This window comes from Giraffa tippelskirchi, chromosome 4 (genome assembly GCF_054371585.1).
Source record: "Giraffa tippelskirchi isolate mGirTip1 chromosome 4, T2T-mGirTip1v1.2.pri, whole genome shotgun sequence".
Taxonomy (NCBI): Eukaryota; Metazoa; Chordata; class Mammalia; order Artiodactyla; family Giraffidae; genus Giraffa; species Giraffa tippelskirchi.
In genome coordinates, this window is record NC_137278.1 from 199404260 (window position 1) to 199421087 (window position 16828).

At 59.0% G+C, this 16828-nt stretch overlaps 1 protein-coding gene across 4 annotated transcripts in view; it reads right to left on the reverse strand.

Annotated features, from left to right (window-relative positions):
- Window positions 1-668: 668 nt before the first annotated feature.
- Window positions 669-16828, reverse strand: part of TSPAN9 (tetraspanin 9) — a 189345-nt gene continuing 173185 nt past the window's right edge. For all 4 annotated transcript variants that reach the window (XM_081593904.1, XM_081593905.1, XM_081593906.1 and 1 more), the window contains 6 exons: window positions 8855-9046; window positions 8461-8535; window positions 6581-6682; window positions 5814-5945; window positions 5381-5464; window positions 669-3982 (listed from right to left, as the gene is read on the reverse strand). In XM_081593904.1, coding sequence (XP_081450030.1) covers window positions 3911-3982; window positions 5381-5464; window positions 5814-5945; window positions 6581-6682; window positions 8461-8535; window positions 8855-9046 — 657 coding nt within the window. In that variant the 3' untranslated portion in view covers window positions 669-3910. The remainder of the gene's footprint in view (window positions 3983-5380; window positions 5465-5813; window positions 5946-6580; window positions 6683-8460; window positions 8536-8854; window positions 9047-16828) is intronic.

Below are 16828 nucleotides of genomic sequence, written 5' to 3' on the forward strand. Positions count from 1 at the left end.
CCGAGCTGCACCCACCCTTCCTTCTCGCCCAGTCCATCAACCCGCCTCTCTTCTGCACCTTGTCGCCATGATGATGACAGCAGAGGAAAACCACAAACCAGAGCCCCAGCCGGGGAGCCGGGGAGCATCAGGGCTCTCGAGATGCCAGTGCCCCCTCCCACCACCGACGAGCATCTCATGCTGATGGGTGTGTCCCGGGCCAGGTCACACTGTGAGGTCCCCTCAGTCCCGGGCGAGACACCAGGCCCACAAGAACCCCAGGAACATCGCAGGTACTTAACACTGACAGCCCCGTCCCACAGGGGCCAGGATGACTTATTCCCGGACCGCTCCCACACACACGTATGAACCAGGCCATCTGTGGTGGGCGACAGACACCGAGCTGGGAGCTGGCCTCTCATGCGGCCGGCTCAGGGCACTTAAGCTGGCCCCTGACGGAGCCTGCATCCGCTGACCAGGCTGAGGCGGTGTGAGGACTGCTCGGTGGCCAGTGAGGCAGGCCGCCCACCTACAGATCTGCAGCCGGGGCCCAAGGAGGGGAGGAGAGTCCCCTGCCCTGGGCTCAGTGTGGACAAGGCAGGCTGGTCCCTCGCACCAACCGCCTCATGAGAGAGGCAACAGTCATGGCTCAGGGGACTCGAGAACACCACAAAGAGACAGCCTGCATGTGCTTTTGACACGTTACCAGTTTTTATTTAAAAACATGCTAAAAACATGGCGTTCCACAGCCAGGACCAGGATGAAGGAAGCGTACAGATGCGGCATCGCAAGCAGAAAAGTGCACTGGAACCAGCACGCGGGACCCCGCTCAGCCACATCGCCCCAGTGGACGGGGTGCAGGCAGGAGCCCTGGCCTCGCCCTCGACAGGGGGGCCTGGTCAGGAGGGAGGCGGGGACGTACCCTGGACCCGGCCGCACGGCGGCGGAGGGGAGGATGGGAGGACGGGAACACCAGAGGCCGGCCCTGCAGGGCACCCCCAGCTCTGTCCGGCCGGGTCCCTGCTGTTAGCACCTCCACCAGCGGTGGGCAGGGGCCGGAGAGGCGGGGACCTCCTTTCCATCAACCTGGACCATGCTTTGGCCACCAGAGCAAAGAGGGACGGCCAACTGGTCCGAGTCAAACCAGAACACCTGCATGAGGGTCTCGGAGGGGTTGGGGGGTGGTCAGCGGCTTTGCCAGAGTGAGAGGCCCACACTGGCAGGGGGGAGATGGGGGGTGGGGGTCACACCCGCTGCTGCCCCTAAGGGTGGTGCTCAGCCCTGCTCGCCCACCTGCCCGGCACCCACCTGGCTGCAGATAAAGGCCAGGTGGAGGCAGGCATGCCCCTAAAGGCTGCAGAACCTTGGCCTTTGGAGTCCACTCTAACCTGCCTGCATCAGACCCCCTGGAACTGACTCCGACCTGGGCATGGAGCTGCCAGGGAGGGGACTCACTCAGGTAGCTTTGGCGTGAGCCCAGAGTTGGGAGACACCGAGAAGATGCTGAGCCCCATCACTGAGAGCATGCAGCACGCCTTCTGTGCAGCAGGGGAACCACTCTGAATGATGGGCAAAGGAGCAGAGAAGGGCTCTCCCCCCGGTACACGAAGCCTGCCGCCCTGTGCAGATGTGGCCAAGTGATCGATCAGCCAAGCACAGGGTCAGGCAAGAAGGCGGTTTGGGGAACTGCGGATAAGGCTCTGCAGATGGACAAGGTCGGATGGCTGGCAGGAGGAGGGAGACTGAGGCAAGGGCCCCAGGGCCGGAGGGCACCCCCGAAGCTCCAGAAACATGAGATTCCAGGTAGACCCATACATCCCCGAGGTGCTAGGCTTTTGCTGTTGATCTTAATAAAACTTTAAAATTGCATTGATAGGCATAAACAACGCCCCCCCAACACAAAACTCATTATGCAGCAGTTCCAATGCGCCACTCAAATGCTTGTTTGCCGAGGGTGCCTCGAGGGGGCAGGGTGCACGTCTATTCTGGGCTCTGCAGATCTGGGTTCCCAGGGGAGCTGCTGAAGTTCCTTTCCAAGAAGTCAGGCCCAGAGGGTGGAGAGGGCCAGTCACGTGTTGCACCGGCCTGTCCTCCACCCAAACCCTGCCCACAAGCTTGCCCACAGGCACCCCCACTCCTGTCTTGGGAGGTGGTCTCTACTCCACCCAGCTCACTGAGACCACCCTTTTCTCTGCTCCCCACCACCCAGAAGCACGACCCTTGAACACACAAAAGTTCTGCACTGCTGGTCCCAACCGTCTTGTGCTTAAGGGGAGAAGGGGGTGCTGGCTGGGTGTCAGCTCTTGGGACACACAACCTGGGGAGGAGACCGGGCCAGGGGGCACCCCTCGGGAGATAGGGGCACCCAGCCAAACAGCGCAGGACAAAGGCAGCGCCCAGGTGAGGCCCGTCTGGGTAAGTGCTAGCTGGTGAGGAGCCTTTCCAAGCTCAGTCCTACGGATTCTTAACTTATATTTCAACTGCACAACTTGCTTAGACCAGCGTGAGCCCTGGTGGGGGCACCTGGCTGCGGTCGGACGCCCCCCAGCTCTCCATCTCCAGGCCCTGTCTCAAGTTGCTTTGTCCTGGGGCCACTGTAACAGGATCCCTCTGGCTTCCCTCAAGTTTTCTGTGCTTTCCCTTGGGGTCGCAGAGGACATGATTGCCAGCCACCGCCACATCAGTGAACCACGCGCAAGGAGCTGAGGTTCCTGGGAGCCGGGTGGACATCCACCCCTTCCTCCCTCCCGGCAGTGACTCCGGCCGGACCATCATGGCACCCCCCTCCCTCCCCTCTGGAGGTCGTGGGTCCTCTGTCATGTCTGAGCAGCTCGACGGAAAGACTGCTTCCCCTTCCAGAAGCAATGTGAGAGAGTGAGCAGCATCTGAACTAAGAGGTATTTGTCCGAGAGTTTCTAGCAGGAATGTCTGTGAAATAACGGGTTTGCAGAACCTGTTGCGGGAATCCCCCGCAAGGGGTGGAAGGGGAACCTCCCAGCCCGCAGAGGGCGGGTGGGAGGAAGAAGGAAAAAGAACTGCTCATCAGAGATGCGTAAGGACCCATGCCTGCTTGGCCTCGTTCCTGGCAAAGCACCCCCAGCCCCCAGAAGACCCCCTGCCCTGTGTCTTGCTTCCATCCTGTGGCTCCCGCTCCCCATCTCCCCTGCCGTCTTTCCCCAGGCGCCCCCCTCCCAGTGCATCCCGGCCGCAGCCTCCTGAGTGTGCCCAGCAGTCTGTCCTGATAGAAACCAGATGAATGGACATGTCCTGTCCCTTCCCGTCCCCTACCCTCAGAAAGAAAACCAAACCATTACAGAAATCAACGCAGTACAAAGTTATAAATCAGAAAGCTAACCCTAAACTTATCTGAGAGATAGTATTCCTGAATAATCATAATCAGAGTAAAATAAAATAAAAAAAAAGTTACACTGTAAGGTATAAAATGCCTGGGCGAGACGCTCCCACAGCCCAGCCCGGCATGGAGACGGTCAGCCGGCCCCCTGCCAGTGTGCCCCCCTTCTCTGGGTGGCTGGAGGGCACCGGGGCTGCTACTGGGCAGTCTCTCCACCAGAAGGCAGCCCTGAGTGCCCCCACCCCCACCCCATGCCATGCGGGGGACAAAGTGTCAGCTGAGGAAAAAGACAGGGCAGAAACACATCAGTGCTGGGGGCTCCTGGAGCACGCCCCCCACCCACCCACCCTGTCTTCTTTGGCAAATACACAGGAATCTGGGCGCCCCAGCACCCCAAGGTCTCTGCGTTTCCTCCCCCACCCAAGGCCTCTGCCCACCGACAAGGCTTCGGCAGGTGGCTGGGAAGGCAGGCCAGGGCGGGGATGTAGGGGTCAGCAGTCTGGCGGTGCAGGCGACACAAAGCTGAAGGCCTCTTCCCTCGCACAGTGTCGGCGGGGGCCGGGGCGCTCGGCCAGCCGCTCAGGCGTCGTACTTTTTCCCAGTCCGGTGGATGTGCTGGAAGAGGGTCATGGAGAAAGCCATGCCCAGAATCTGAAAGACACGGGGCCAAGGGGCCTTAGACAGGGCCCAGGGGGCACCCAGCACCCGCAGGGGAGTCCCTCCCATTATGCAGACACTGGGGTCGCGAGGGCAAAGCAGAGCTGAGGCAGGCCACACATGGGGAGCTTGGCTGTCCAGGCTGGATGTCACCCAGCTGTGAGGCCCAGAAACCTGCTATTTCAGAGCGTGGTGAGGACGGGGGCCTGGCCCTAAACGGCAGGGGGCCAAGGAGCTGGCGAGTCAGTGGGGAGGCGGCAGGAACTGAGAGCCCACCGATGCCTCCGGCGGAGTCCCGGGGCCCATGGCACAGCGACTCACGGCTGTTGCCTTGGGAGGATGTTGATGGCCATCTGTGTCCCCACACCCCCTGGGTCCTGAGACACTGGAGGAGCAAGAGGGCAGTCTGCCCGCCCCTCGGGCAACAGCACACACCGTGGACCCGCTGGCTGGGGACACTCACTGCCTCTGTGGCTCTCACACTCAAAGTCTGCAGTGACCCTGGAGACCGAGGGGCCCAGCCCAGCCCCAGCGTCCTGCTCCAGGCCTTGCCGCAGGCCGCCCTGACCTGAGCCCCACTCGGAACCAGACAACCTTCTCCCACAGGCCCGTCTCCCGTTGGAGCCCCGAGCGGGCACAGTGGCTCATCCGCCAAGCTCGAAGGCTCTTCAATGAGCAGACTCAGTCTGATTCACAGGCCCCAGGGTTTAGGGAAGAAAGGGGACTTCGAGCAGGACGTCCATCTCTCTGTGGACCAACCGGTCAGGGATCGGGGCTCACCAGGGGTAGGAGTTACACACAATTGGGGGAGGAGGGAGCCCCCAATGCTCCCCCAGAAAGATGCGGGGGGTCTCCTGTTCCCACCACATCAGCCTCCTCATCTATGAGAAAGCTGAGGGTCTCCTTGGCATCCTTGTCCGTCACCCATGCTGGGCTGTGCAGCACAGCTACCCACAAAACGCAGAAGGGCAGCCGGCCCTTCCTGAGCGCCCTTCTGGCCCGACGTTCTGGATATTGAACTCACATAGTGCTAAGAAGTGACCCGTGATCAAGCCCACTACACAGATGTGGAAACAAAGGCACAGAAACTAAGCCATGCACCAGGTGGCACACTCGCACAGGTGCTGGGGCGGGACGGACCCCGAGGAGGCCACCTCTGGGCCTTGCTCACACTGATGCCATGCGGTTGGTTCACAAGGTAAAAAAGGTCCCTGTGCCTGGGGGCGGGGCACAGGCCTGTCCCAGCCAGCCCTTCCTGCAAGGCCAGCACAGGCCCACAGCTCAGGGGCGCGTGAGGAGGCTTGGACAGGCCCTGGGCGGGGCACAGGCCCTGCAGGGAGGGGTCTCCCTGGGGCTGTCCCCTCCACCCCGCTGGCAGGACCACCCCCTTACCTGCGTGATTAGAAGGCACATCCCCACCGTGCCGAGCACGTGCTTATTGTCAGCAAACCACTGTTTCACCTTCTCGTAGCAGCCCTGCGGAGTGAGGACCACAGCTTCAGGTGCTGGGGTGACCGTGGGCCTCCTGCCCACCCCTCACCTCACTTCCCTTTGGACCTTGCCCTGGTCCTCCTGCCTGGAGCAGCCCTGCCCCCTCTGGGGTTCCATCCACAAGGCCCCACTGTACAGCCCCAGAGCCCATTCCTACCCAACTCTGACGCCCCGAGACATGGGCCCAGACGCTCACTTGCCACTGCCTTTCGGCTTCAGGCCTGTGTGCCCTCACCCATCCCACGTTAACCCATCTCCTTGGTGTCCTGGGCCACCCCCACCCCCCGCCCGCCCAGACTGTCCACCCAGGGGCCCCTGGGGTGGCCAGTCTCACCGTTCTCCACACGAGGGTGGTGTTGTTTTGTCCACAGCCCTGGGAGTTCTCCATGCAGCAGCGGTCAGGGACCGTGTTCTCCCCCAGAACCGAGAACCAGTCTCTGTAGTCAGTGACACCGCAGCAGTGCATCTGCAGGGAGGGGCGGGGGGGCATTAGACGGGTCCAGCTCGGGCCTTTCCCTGCCGCCCGGCCCCATGGGAGCTGGCACCCAGAGTCCAGCTTGCTTGTCCCTCCTCTGGGCCCCAGCCAGGTCCAGGGGACAGAATGATACCTCCCTCCTGGAGGCCGGCCACCTGCTCTCTGAGCGATGCGCTAGGCACTGGACACTGCGCACAGCACTCAGCCCTCTGCCCGCCTGCCCCCAGCTCTTGGCTTCATGATGGCAGCCCCTCCCCAGGCTCCACATCGAGCTACACGGACACGTTTCCTCTTAGAACAGGGTTTCCTGAGTCACAACCGGGGAAGCAGACCTGTTGCTAAAATACTGTCATTCATGCTGAAGCTTCAGAAAGGAGGGGATGGAGGAGGTGCCCTCTTGATTGTCCATCTTAATTCTCAGCTCCCATCCCCTCGGCTGGCTGCTGGCTACATCCAGGTCCCCGCGCAGCCCACCGCCCACTCTGCTGCCCCACTGCAGCTGCGGCTGCTGCCCAGAACACCATGTCTGACCCAGAGAGCCGGGGGGCCCAGCCCGGTCCACGGGGTGGGGTCTGAGGCCCAGGCCTCGCCTTCCACCCACACCTGCCCCCACCCCCAGCCCTCACCTCTGCCTGGATGATGTTCCAGGCGTTCTTCAGCCCCACATTGTTCTCCGAGTTGTACAGCAGCAGGCCCTCCTTCAAGTCCTTCCTGGCATTCTCGTTCACCTGTCAGGCGAGGGCAGACTCAGGTTGGGGGGAGGGGGATGAGGAGGCCGCCCCTCTCCCCAGCTTGCCCGGGTCAGCCATGAGTGCTGGCCCCACCAACTCACGGGGGAGGCCTGCTGGGGGCTGGTGGTGACCCCCATGAGAGCCGAGCATTTCAGGAGGGAGCAGGGACCCTCAGAGGCAGAGACAGCACAAGCCCCCCCCCCACAGCTCCCCTGCTCCCAGGACACGCCCCCCCCCACAGGCCACGCTGCCACCTGGCCTATGACATCCTACCCCCCACACTGGCCCTGTGGGAACACACCCTGGGAACTGCAGGGCGCAGAGCCGCCATCCAGAGTGTGGGGCCACCCCTCGCTAGTAAGTTGCTTACCCTCTCCCACCTCTGCCTTGTCTGTAACACTGGCACATAACATCCACCTCGGAGATGGTTGTGAGAATTAAAGGAATGATTCCCATGAAGACCAAGAACAGGGCTGGCCCGCAGGCATCTCTCAGTATTATCAGTGCCTCCTTTTTACAGATGCAAAGGAATCACTGCTTTTAACCCTAACAGTGACTCTCCCTCTCGGTGTGGTCTGGGAGACTCCTTCAGGACCCAAGGGGCAGATGGTTACATGGTTCTGGTTACCATGAACCAGAAGAGCCCCTGAGCCCTAAGTCTGCATGCTTGGCCAGTCATTCTTGGTGGTCCCAGAGGAAGTTCCCCAACTGGGTGGGGAACTGTCCAGCCTGGACAGGGGTTAGTCCTTCTTAACCTCCTGAACCCCCAGTGCAACCTGAGATCAGCTGAAGTGAGTGAGTGAAAGTCGTTTTCGCTCCGTCATGTCCAACTCTTTGCGATCCCGTGGACTATACAGTCCATAGAGTTCTCTAGGCCAGAATACTGCAGTGGGTAGCCTTTCCTTCTCCAGGGGATCTTCCCAACCCAGGGATCAAACCCAGGTCTCCCACTCTGCAGGCGGATTCTTTACCAGCTGAGCCACAAGGGAAGGACAAGAATACTGAAGCGGGTAGCCTATCCCTTCCAATGGATCTTCCCGACCCAGGAATCAAACTGGGGTTTCCTGCACTGCAGGCAGATACTTTACCAACTGAACTATCAGGGAAGCCCAAGAGATCAGCTCCCTGTCCCCAAAGGCCTCTGGAAAAGGATACGAACTTTTCCATATTTCAGCCCAGGAACTTGGGGCACAGGGTTTCTGGCCTAAAATATGAAATTTTCAAGTTCTTGGAGAAGTTCTTCCTAGAGAAGAACTTCAATAAGTTGGAGAATTTCAAGAATTTGGGGCTTCTCAAGTTCTTGGAGAACTTGACCCTTTTCCAAGTGGTCAGCACAGCTATGCTTGAATGCTCCCAGTGACAGGGAGCTCAGTGGTCCTCCCCAGTTAGGGCTAGGGTTAGAGCATCCCTGGGTGACTAGAGGGTCTACATCCTAAGACACGCAAGTTAATCTCTGAGTCAGGAAGATCCCCTGGAGTAGCAAATAGCAACCCACTCCAGTGGTCTTGCCTGGGTAATCCCATGGACAGAGGAGCCTGGAACATTACAGTCCATGGGGTCGCAAAGTGTTGGACACTGAGCAACATACACACACACAAACACACACACACACACACTTCCTAAAACAACACAAGCGGACGAGCCCCCTGCTGCCCCCACCAAAAACTCTCCTCTCCTCACAAATACAATTTTCCGGTGCTTTTCCTCCAGATTCCCTGACCCAACCCCAAGGGAAATGGTACTCCGTAGGTCCCCTCCCCTCCTGGAAGACTTACCTTGTCCATGTAGACAAAGAAGAGGATAATTAAGATCAGCTCTGCCAAGAGGATGATCAACAGGACGATGAAGAACTGGAATGAGAAGGTGCAGGCATGGGCATGTGGTCGTGAACTGGGACAAGGTGCAAATAGGCTGGCAGGGGGCAGGCTTCCCAGGTAGGGAGGGGCCACCACTCCTGAGGATCCCATGTGGGCAGCGGAGGGAGATAAAGCCTGACAACCAATCAAGGAGTGGGAGGGGCACCTAGGCCAGGGGTAGCCAATCATGAGGAACGGGGGTGTGGTCATTCTAGAAGCTCAGGCTAGACACCCAGTGGCCTCAGTGGCCCCAGCATTCAGAGGGCTGGGGGGCTGCGGGCCTGGGGGGCTGGGGGGCTGGGGTCCAACTTACACTGAGGAGGAGGCACCTGTTCTCCTTGATGGCCCCCAGGCAGCCGAGGAACCCCGTCACCATGACGATGGTGCCTATGGCGATGACGAGGTTGGCTGCTGACAGCGAGGGGAAGCTGGGGGAGAAGGTGGCAAAGTTGCCTTGCGACACGGACAGCCAAATGCCCACTCCAAGCAGCCCACAGCCACAGAGCTGGAGAGAAAGGAAAGCCCGTTAGCCTGAATCCATCTCCACGGGACTCGGAAGACTGCCTGTCCCACCCCCACTGTCCCCACCACCCCCACCCCATCCCTGGTCCCAGCCGTGAGACACGGAGCGGGTACCACAGGGCCTGAACTACACTGCGGGATGTGACCTGCACAAAGCCCCCAGCCTCTCTGTGTCTCAGTCTCCTCATCTGGCAAATGGGATGACACCAGCTTCATGACCCTTGTAGGGTCACCTCAATGAAGACAGATTAAACAGGGCACAGGGAAAGCACGTGACAAACAGGGAGGGTCCCAGCTGCACACGCAGGGCTGCGGGAGTCCCACTGGGCAGAGGAGGGCCTGGAGCTCAGGAAGGACAGGGGATGGCATGGGGCCACGGTGGCCATGGAAGCAAGTGAGGGGTTTGGGAGAGAACCTCAGAGCCCAGTTCCTCAGAGCCAGACTCTGTGGTGACTGTGTCCCGCTGCCCTGACGGGAAGGGGCACTTGCCCACAGTCCTCAGGAGCAGGAAGAACAAATTCCACAGAGATGGAAATAGGAAGGAGCTCCCTGGCCTGGCTGAGGGGCTGGCTGGCGTGCAGGGCAGGGCCCACCACTCTCCACCCCACCCCCCAGGGAGCTGGCAGCTGCGCCCGGCCCAAGCCCGCTCTGCTGCACGGCTCCTCTGGGGCTGCAATGCCCGTTTAAGATGCAGTCTCCACAGCGGCCTGTCTTCCGCTCCATAAACTGACACTCACTCCCAAACCCCCGCAGAGCCATAGTCAATCAGTCACCAGGTATTTACTGAAGACCTACAGCCGCAGGCTTCCCTGGTGGCTCGGGGGTAAAGAATCCACCTGCCAAAGCAGGAGACACAGAAGACGTGGGCTCCATCCCTGGGTCAGGAAGATCCCCTGGAGAAGGGAATGGCAACCCACTTCAGTATTCTTGCCTGGAGAATCCCATGGACAGAGGAGCCTGGCGGACTACAGTCCGTAGGGTTGCAAAGGAGTCGGACACGACTGAGGAATAGGCACCAGAAGACGAGAAGTGAGCCACATGAGTAATGGGGAAGGAAGTGCTAGAGGAGACGGCAGGTGAAAAGCCCTGACTGGGGATGAGCCTGGCCAGTTGGGGGCAGGGGAGGGGGGAGCGAGGTGATAGCGGTGGGGACCGGTGGGCGGGACCTCACAGCATCTGTTCTCGGTGAGATGGCGAGCCGGGAGCAGGTCAGGGACGTGATCTGGGATTTCAGCAGGTCACTGTGGCTGTTGTGTGGGGAACAGGTCATCGGAGGGCAAAGGGGGCAGGCGAGCAGTCAGGCCACTGCAGTGACCAGGTGACAGGGCCGGGCGCTGTGCAGAAGTGCCAAGAGACGCTCCAACTCAAGATGCAGCCAGAAGGGCTTGCTGGGCTTTGACGAATGAACAGGATTTTGATAAATGGGGAGACAGGAAGGTGGTCCAGATGGGGCATGATGAAGGAAGTGGAGCTTTTCCCACCGTCACTAAACCAGTGTGCTTCTGCTCAGTCGTGTCCAACTCATTGCGACCCCACGGACTGTAGCCTGCCAGGCTCCTCTGTCCATGAGGATTCTCCAGGCAAGAATACTGGAGTGCGTTGCCCTGCCCTCCTCCAGGGGATCTTCCCGACCCAGGGATTGAACCTGCTTTTTCTGTGTCTCCTGCACTGCAGGTGGATTCTTTACCCACTGAGCCACTTGGGAAGCGCCCCTAAACCAGAGACGCCTCCCCCCCGAGAGCTGCAGCGATGGAGTCTGGTGATCAGAGCGGCTGCTGGGTCCCCGTGCCATGGAGAGCCACCCTGGCCCCATGCCCCGCAGCAGCCCCAGAGGGACAGGTCCAAGGCTCCGAGGTGTGGGCACACCAGGCCCAGAGCCCCCACCTTATGGGGGCGCGTCCACTCGGCTCAGCTGGGGACTGGGTGCCACCACTCCTGCAACCACCAGGTGGCGCCCCCTGGCCGGGTCGGAGCTCTGGGTTGGCAGGGAGGCTCGGAGACCATCCAACTTGTCACTGACTCTCTTCAACCCAGTCACTTTCTGTGCTGCCGGCTCAATTTTTCTTTCATTAATCACCCCATGGAAATTCATGCTCTCCACGCTCAAGATTTAAGGCTCTACAAGCCAGACCCTGGAATGAATAACAGGAGACCTCGCTGCTGCCAGCTCACTACTGGTAAGGAGATAGGCTTTGGGACCCCCAGAGCCACCAGACACCCTGTGCTGGACACCGCCCCACACCCTAAAGCCTGGGAAGGTCCTCAGGGTACTAGGCAATGCACTTGATGCAAGAAATATCAGCATCCGAGGTACCAAGGGATGACACTCCAGCTCCCCCCACCCCACTGCCGGTCCCGCTAAGAGTGGGCCCCAGGGGGATCCTCATGTCCTTCCTAGGGGAGGGACCCCCATGTGGGAAAGAAACCTCAACAGCTCAAAAACCTCCAGGTGCTGGTCATCATCTCTGACTTCATGCTTCTGGCCTGTGACATGCCGTGCCAGCTCCCCAGTGCCTGCCTGGGAGAGGGAGCTGCTCCCCGACTCCCACCCCTGCTTCCCTCTCACTTCCTGCCCCAGATCACCTTGCCCCAGGTAAGACTCAGGTACGACCTGCTGCCAACAGCAGGGCGCCCCTACCCCCAGCTGCCAAGTCCTGCATCTTCCCCTCAAAGCCACACCCCCATCCCTGCCCACTAAAGGCCACTGCTGGTGGCATTCGGGGACATTTCCTCCCCAGAGCAAGGTGTTGTCTCAGACCCCCACCAGCTAGAGTCAAGCCCACAGCTGGAAGAACCTCTGAGAGAAGGCAGGGTGACTCGGAAACCAGGACCCAGCCAAACTCCCAACCCAAAGACACCAGGCACCTCACTACACCAGCCGGGCCTGGCAGGCATCCAGGGGCCACCCTGACCACTGAGCATCCCTGCCTCTCACCCCACCCCCAACCAAGGGCACTTCCAAGTATTTTCCCATCGAGCTCCAAATGAACCCACTTCCAACTGTGGGCAAACCCTTGCATTTGCTGGTGACTTCAGCGTAGAGCAGTGCCTCCCCTTGACAGGGCCCACAGATCACCCTCCTCCAGGCTCACCCTTCAGAGAGGCTCTTCAGAGCCAGCATCTTCCTCACCACCCTGGGCCCATCCAACAGATGCACAGCAGGCAGACTGAGACCAGCAGGCTATGGCCTCATTGATCAAGTCTACTGTAATTAGCCAATACCCCCATGGCATTTTCCTGTCTTCAGTTGAAACCACATTGATTTGTAGTTTTAATATAGGTTTCTACCACATGTCCTAATGTATTTTTCATGTGGCATCCCAGTTCTCTGGGGGTAAAGCCATAACCTCCCCTGAACCAACCTCTCTCCTGAGCTCCATGCCCCCAACTTGCTTAGAGCCCAGGGACAGCCACTTCCTGTGTCCCCCACAGTGGCCACCATTTCCACTGCATGTGGAACAGCCCTCCCTGGGGTGACCTTTTGCACCAGGGTTGAACATCCTTGCCGAGCCCTCTGTGTAGATGCACTGCCCACTCCCATGAAAACACCAGTGCTTCCAGGCCAGGTTCACATCTCAGCCATTTCACTCCCATCGTGGGGCCCAGAACATGCCTAGATACTGCAGAAACATTTATTCCATGAATGAGTGGATGGGTGGGTAGATGGAGAGATGGATGGATAGGTGGATGGATGGATGAATAGATGTATGTATGGATGGATAGACAGATGGTTGAATAAATAGATGGATGGATGGATGAATAGATGCATCTGTGGATATATATATGTATGTATGGGTGGATGGATTGATAGATGGATGGGTAGATGGGTGAATGGATGGATAGACAGATGAGTGGGTGGATGGCTGAATGGAGGGTTGGGAGGGCTTGGGAACAGGGCCTGACCCAGACACACAAACCCACCTAAAAAAGAAGCCCCCCCATGCACCCCCTTCCCCATCTAACACCAAGTTCCCCCCAGCTCACCCGAAGCCCTCCTAATCGCCTGTGTAAGTCACCTGCTCTTCCTGCCCCAGCCTCTCAGAGATCCACACACCCTACTTCCATCCCTGTGGCCTCCGTGGCTCTGCAGGGGCCCCCATGCTCTCTTCGCTTTGAAGGAAGCCCTCAAACCCTCAGCCTCAGCATGTGCCCATACTCTCTACAAGCCAGGGCTCAGTGCGACGTTTAATGACATTTAATAAATTAGTGGACATGGAGAATAAGAGAGCAAACAGAAACGATTTTAATTTCACAGCCAACGTGCCGGCTGGTAACAATCCTGCCCAGCCCTGGGAGAAGCCGACTGCCAGGAACTTCACAGGAGAAGAGGCAGCATCAGGACGGGGAAGGGGGGCTGCTTGGGGCTTTAGCCATCCTTGCCTCTGGGGGCTCTGCAGCTCAGTCACTGTCACGGCCATAAAGGCAGGTGGGGCCAACAGATAGTGCTTCCAATTCTGTAAGGAAGGGACAGCCACCCAGCAGACAAGAGGATGAGGGCACGGATAGGGTGGGCCCGCCCCCGGGTGGGCCCCCCCCCCCACTGAAAGGGCTCCTCCGTGCCTGTCCCCAGCCCCAGGGGTCAAGCTTCTGTCTGAGCCCCCCCCGGGGTCACCAGCCAATAACACACTCCATTCTTTTTAGCGCAACTCTAATTGGTCAAGCATTCTTGCTTATTAACTCAGGAGTCTGCTTCCCCATGGCTAACATGTGTCAGTCCTAGTTTTGCCCAGGAAGCCCACCAAGCTCAAGTGAGGCAGGACTTGAAGTTGTCAAAGTCCCGTATCTAACAACGTCCTCTCCCAGCCTTCTCCTGGCCCATAAAAAGGCTTTTAGGGCTCTCACCTCTGAGTCACCATCCACAACGGAAAGTTAGGTTCCAGCACTGGAGGGGTCGGCACAGAGAGCAAGACCCCACCCTCCCCTCCTGCACCCTGAGCTCTGTACCTTGAGTAACCCAGCCTGCATTGGCCCTGGCCTGGCTGGCAGCCACAGCACAGGTGTGGCTCACACTGAGCTTGTGCATGACTCAATCAGCGTGATTCCTCGGCCGTTCTTTTTTGGACCCCACACTTTGTCTCAAAGCCCCCGATTTCTTAACAACTTCACAGCCCCCCAGTGGCACCAGCTGGCAGAGGTGACAGGGAGATCACACCCATATTTCTGAGCCAAATTTTCCTCCAAATAAACAGGACATAAAGTATTTGCATATCACAAACCCAGTTACATTCTGATTATTGGGAAATGAGGTTATTTTCTATCTAAGATGGTTCTAGGGGCATTTAGACGCAGCCAAAATTTGAGGTTGTTGTATTTGGGAGCTGTGCGTCTCTGAGGTTAATAAAGCTCTTAAATGTTTTCTGAGCCCCTTTCTCTCCAGAGAACTTTGCAGGGACGCTGGGAATGTGGGAGCCCCCAGTCCAATCCCCTGGCACACCCTGTCAGTTCTGCTACAATACCTCTTGCCGTGTAAAGCTTGAAAAAGTGCTGGGGGCAGGGGGGCTTCCCTGGTGGTCCAGTGGTTAAGAATCCACCTCCTAATGCAGGAGACACAGGTCCGATCCCTGGTCTGGGAAGATCCCACATGCCGTGGGGCAACTAAGCTCGTGCTCCACAACCTCTGAGCCAGCACTCTAGAGCCCGTGCTCTGCAATGAGAAGATGGAACACTGCAACAAAGAGGAGTCCTGCTCTACAACTAGAGAAAGCCCGCAACACTGAAGACCCACCACGGCCCCCTCAAAAAAATGCTGGGGATGAAAGAGCTGAAATGGCGGAGACATGAAGACAGCCCTTCCTCCCTCCAGGGGGTTAGGGCTCCGGGTGGGGGTAAACGCCCAGGCACCAAAGCCCTGGCCCCCAGCTGATGTCCTCTGATCCTGATGGGGACAGGGAGGGCCTGGCTTTGCTGAAGTGCTGCCCACCTGTTTGGACTTCCTGGCCTGACCTCAGTGCGTTGGGCTCACTCCAACCAGGCATCCATGGGACCCCAGGGTGATGACCAGTCCTGTGGCTGTCTCTGGGCTTCAAAGGCCAGGGCAGGGGTGCCTAGAGTAGGCCCAGATCCCAGGACAGCTGATGCCCAAGAAGCAAGGGGTAAGGACTAAACCTGGGAGGTAGGGGGGTCTACCATGCACTCTCTCAACACGGCCCCCTTACAACTGACAGTTTGGGTCCTCCAAACTGTCCCTCCATCTGACAGCAAGGCCTGCAGGGCACTGGGGCTCCCCTCCCCCACCTCCACCTGCATCCCCATTCCCAAGCCATCTTGGCTCTTCAAATCTGACAGCAGGGCCCAAATCAACCTTCTCAGGTGCTAGCATCTTTCCATCTTCTCAGACTGACCACGGGCCTGCTCACTCAGTGGGGAGACGCAAAAGGAGGTAGGGACCAGCTCAGAGCCCCAGAGGGGCCGGAAGGAACGGAGCCCGAGGATCGGGCCCAGAAGGACCACAAAATGGTATGCGGTCGAGATGCCAAAGAGCAGCAGGTGACGCAAAACCCCCACCGGCCTTGCAGAGGGGGCGTGATCATCCACCGGTCCGTCCACACTGACCCAGGCCACCAGACTGGCAGATCCACACTATCTTCCCGCTCAAGCAGCAGTGGGGTGGGGTGGGGTGGGTGCAGGGGAGAAGGGTCACACGGGGAGCACTGCAACCCAGCGTTCCCAAGCCTGCTCCCCAAGGATGGAGCCCCCGGACGTGGGGTCCCCCTCCCCTCGGAACAGCACACAGTTATTCTCCATCCTGCTTGGAATACGCTGAGGAAGTGGGCTGAAATGGCGGGGAGCAGGCTCAGGAGGAGAAGACAGACAGGCGTCCTGGCTCCGGGGGAGGTTTCTGCTGCCCGAGCCAGTGAGAGGGCTGCCCCCACATCGCTGGGAGCATGGAGGGAGGGTGACCCCGACTCCAGGACTTGTCAGCACCCAACAGGACACAGCTCGCAGCCTCAGGCCACCATGCCCAGTAGCACTCCCGGGAGAGTGTGAATGCACGCGGGGTGCCTAGAGCTGGGGAAGGGTAGGTGTGCACAGAGCCTCCACGACCTGTGCCCAAAGAACCACGGCTGCCTGAGTTCTGGACCCGGGAAGGAACTATGGGGAGACAGCCTGGACCACGGTGCGAGGCACTGTCTGAGCTCCCAAGGTCACCAGAAGTTGGAGGGAAGAGCACCAAGGACCCGGGATACTTGTCAGAGGAGTCTGGAGAGAGGATTTCTCATCACCAGCATATTTCTTCCCTCCTGCATCTGTTTTATTCGGTGCATCTGGGGAGAAAGGCACCGCTGACAGCATCAAAGCACGGAATGGAAGGTGGAACCGGGGCCGCAGCGGGAGGCAGGGATGGCTTTCAAGGTGAACACTGAAGCCGGGGCCATCCGGGCTTCCTGAGAAAGCAGAACCGTCTGCCACCCACATCTCTGGATGTGAAGCCCCGGGGGAAGGCAATGGCCCAGCATCTCCGGCCACTTGGCCTTTCTGGGATGTCACTCCACTAAAGACTGAGGGAGGATGAAAAAATACATCCCCAGCACTCAGGGACACTGGAGGATGAACGGGAATATGCCCGCCGAGCACTCTGTGTTTCTGGGACTATAAATGATACAATGTCCCATGCTATTATTCACACTCCCTGGAAGACGCAGGGATACCTTGAATTCACATCACATCTTTCTGGCAGAGAGCAAATGGTCTGGGAGACTCTAGTTCACCCTACAGAATAAGGAGGGGTGGGGGCCATTCTCCCTATTTGAGGAAAGCTGCCCCC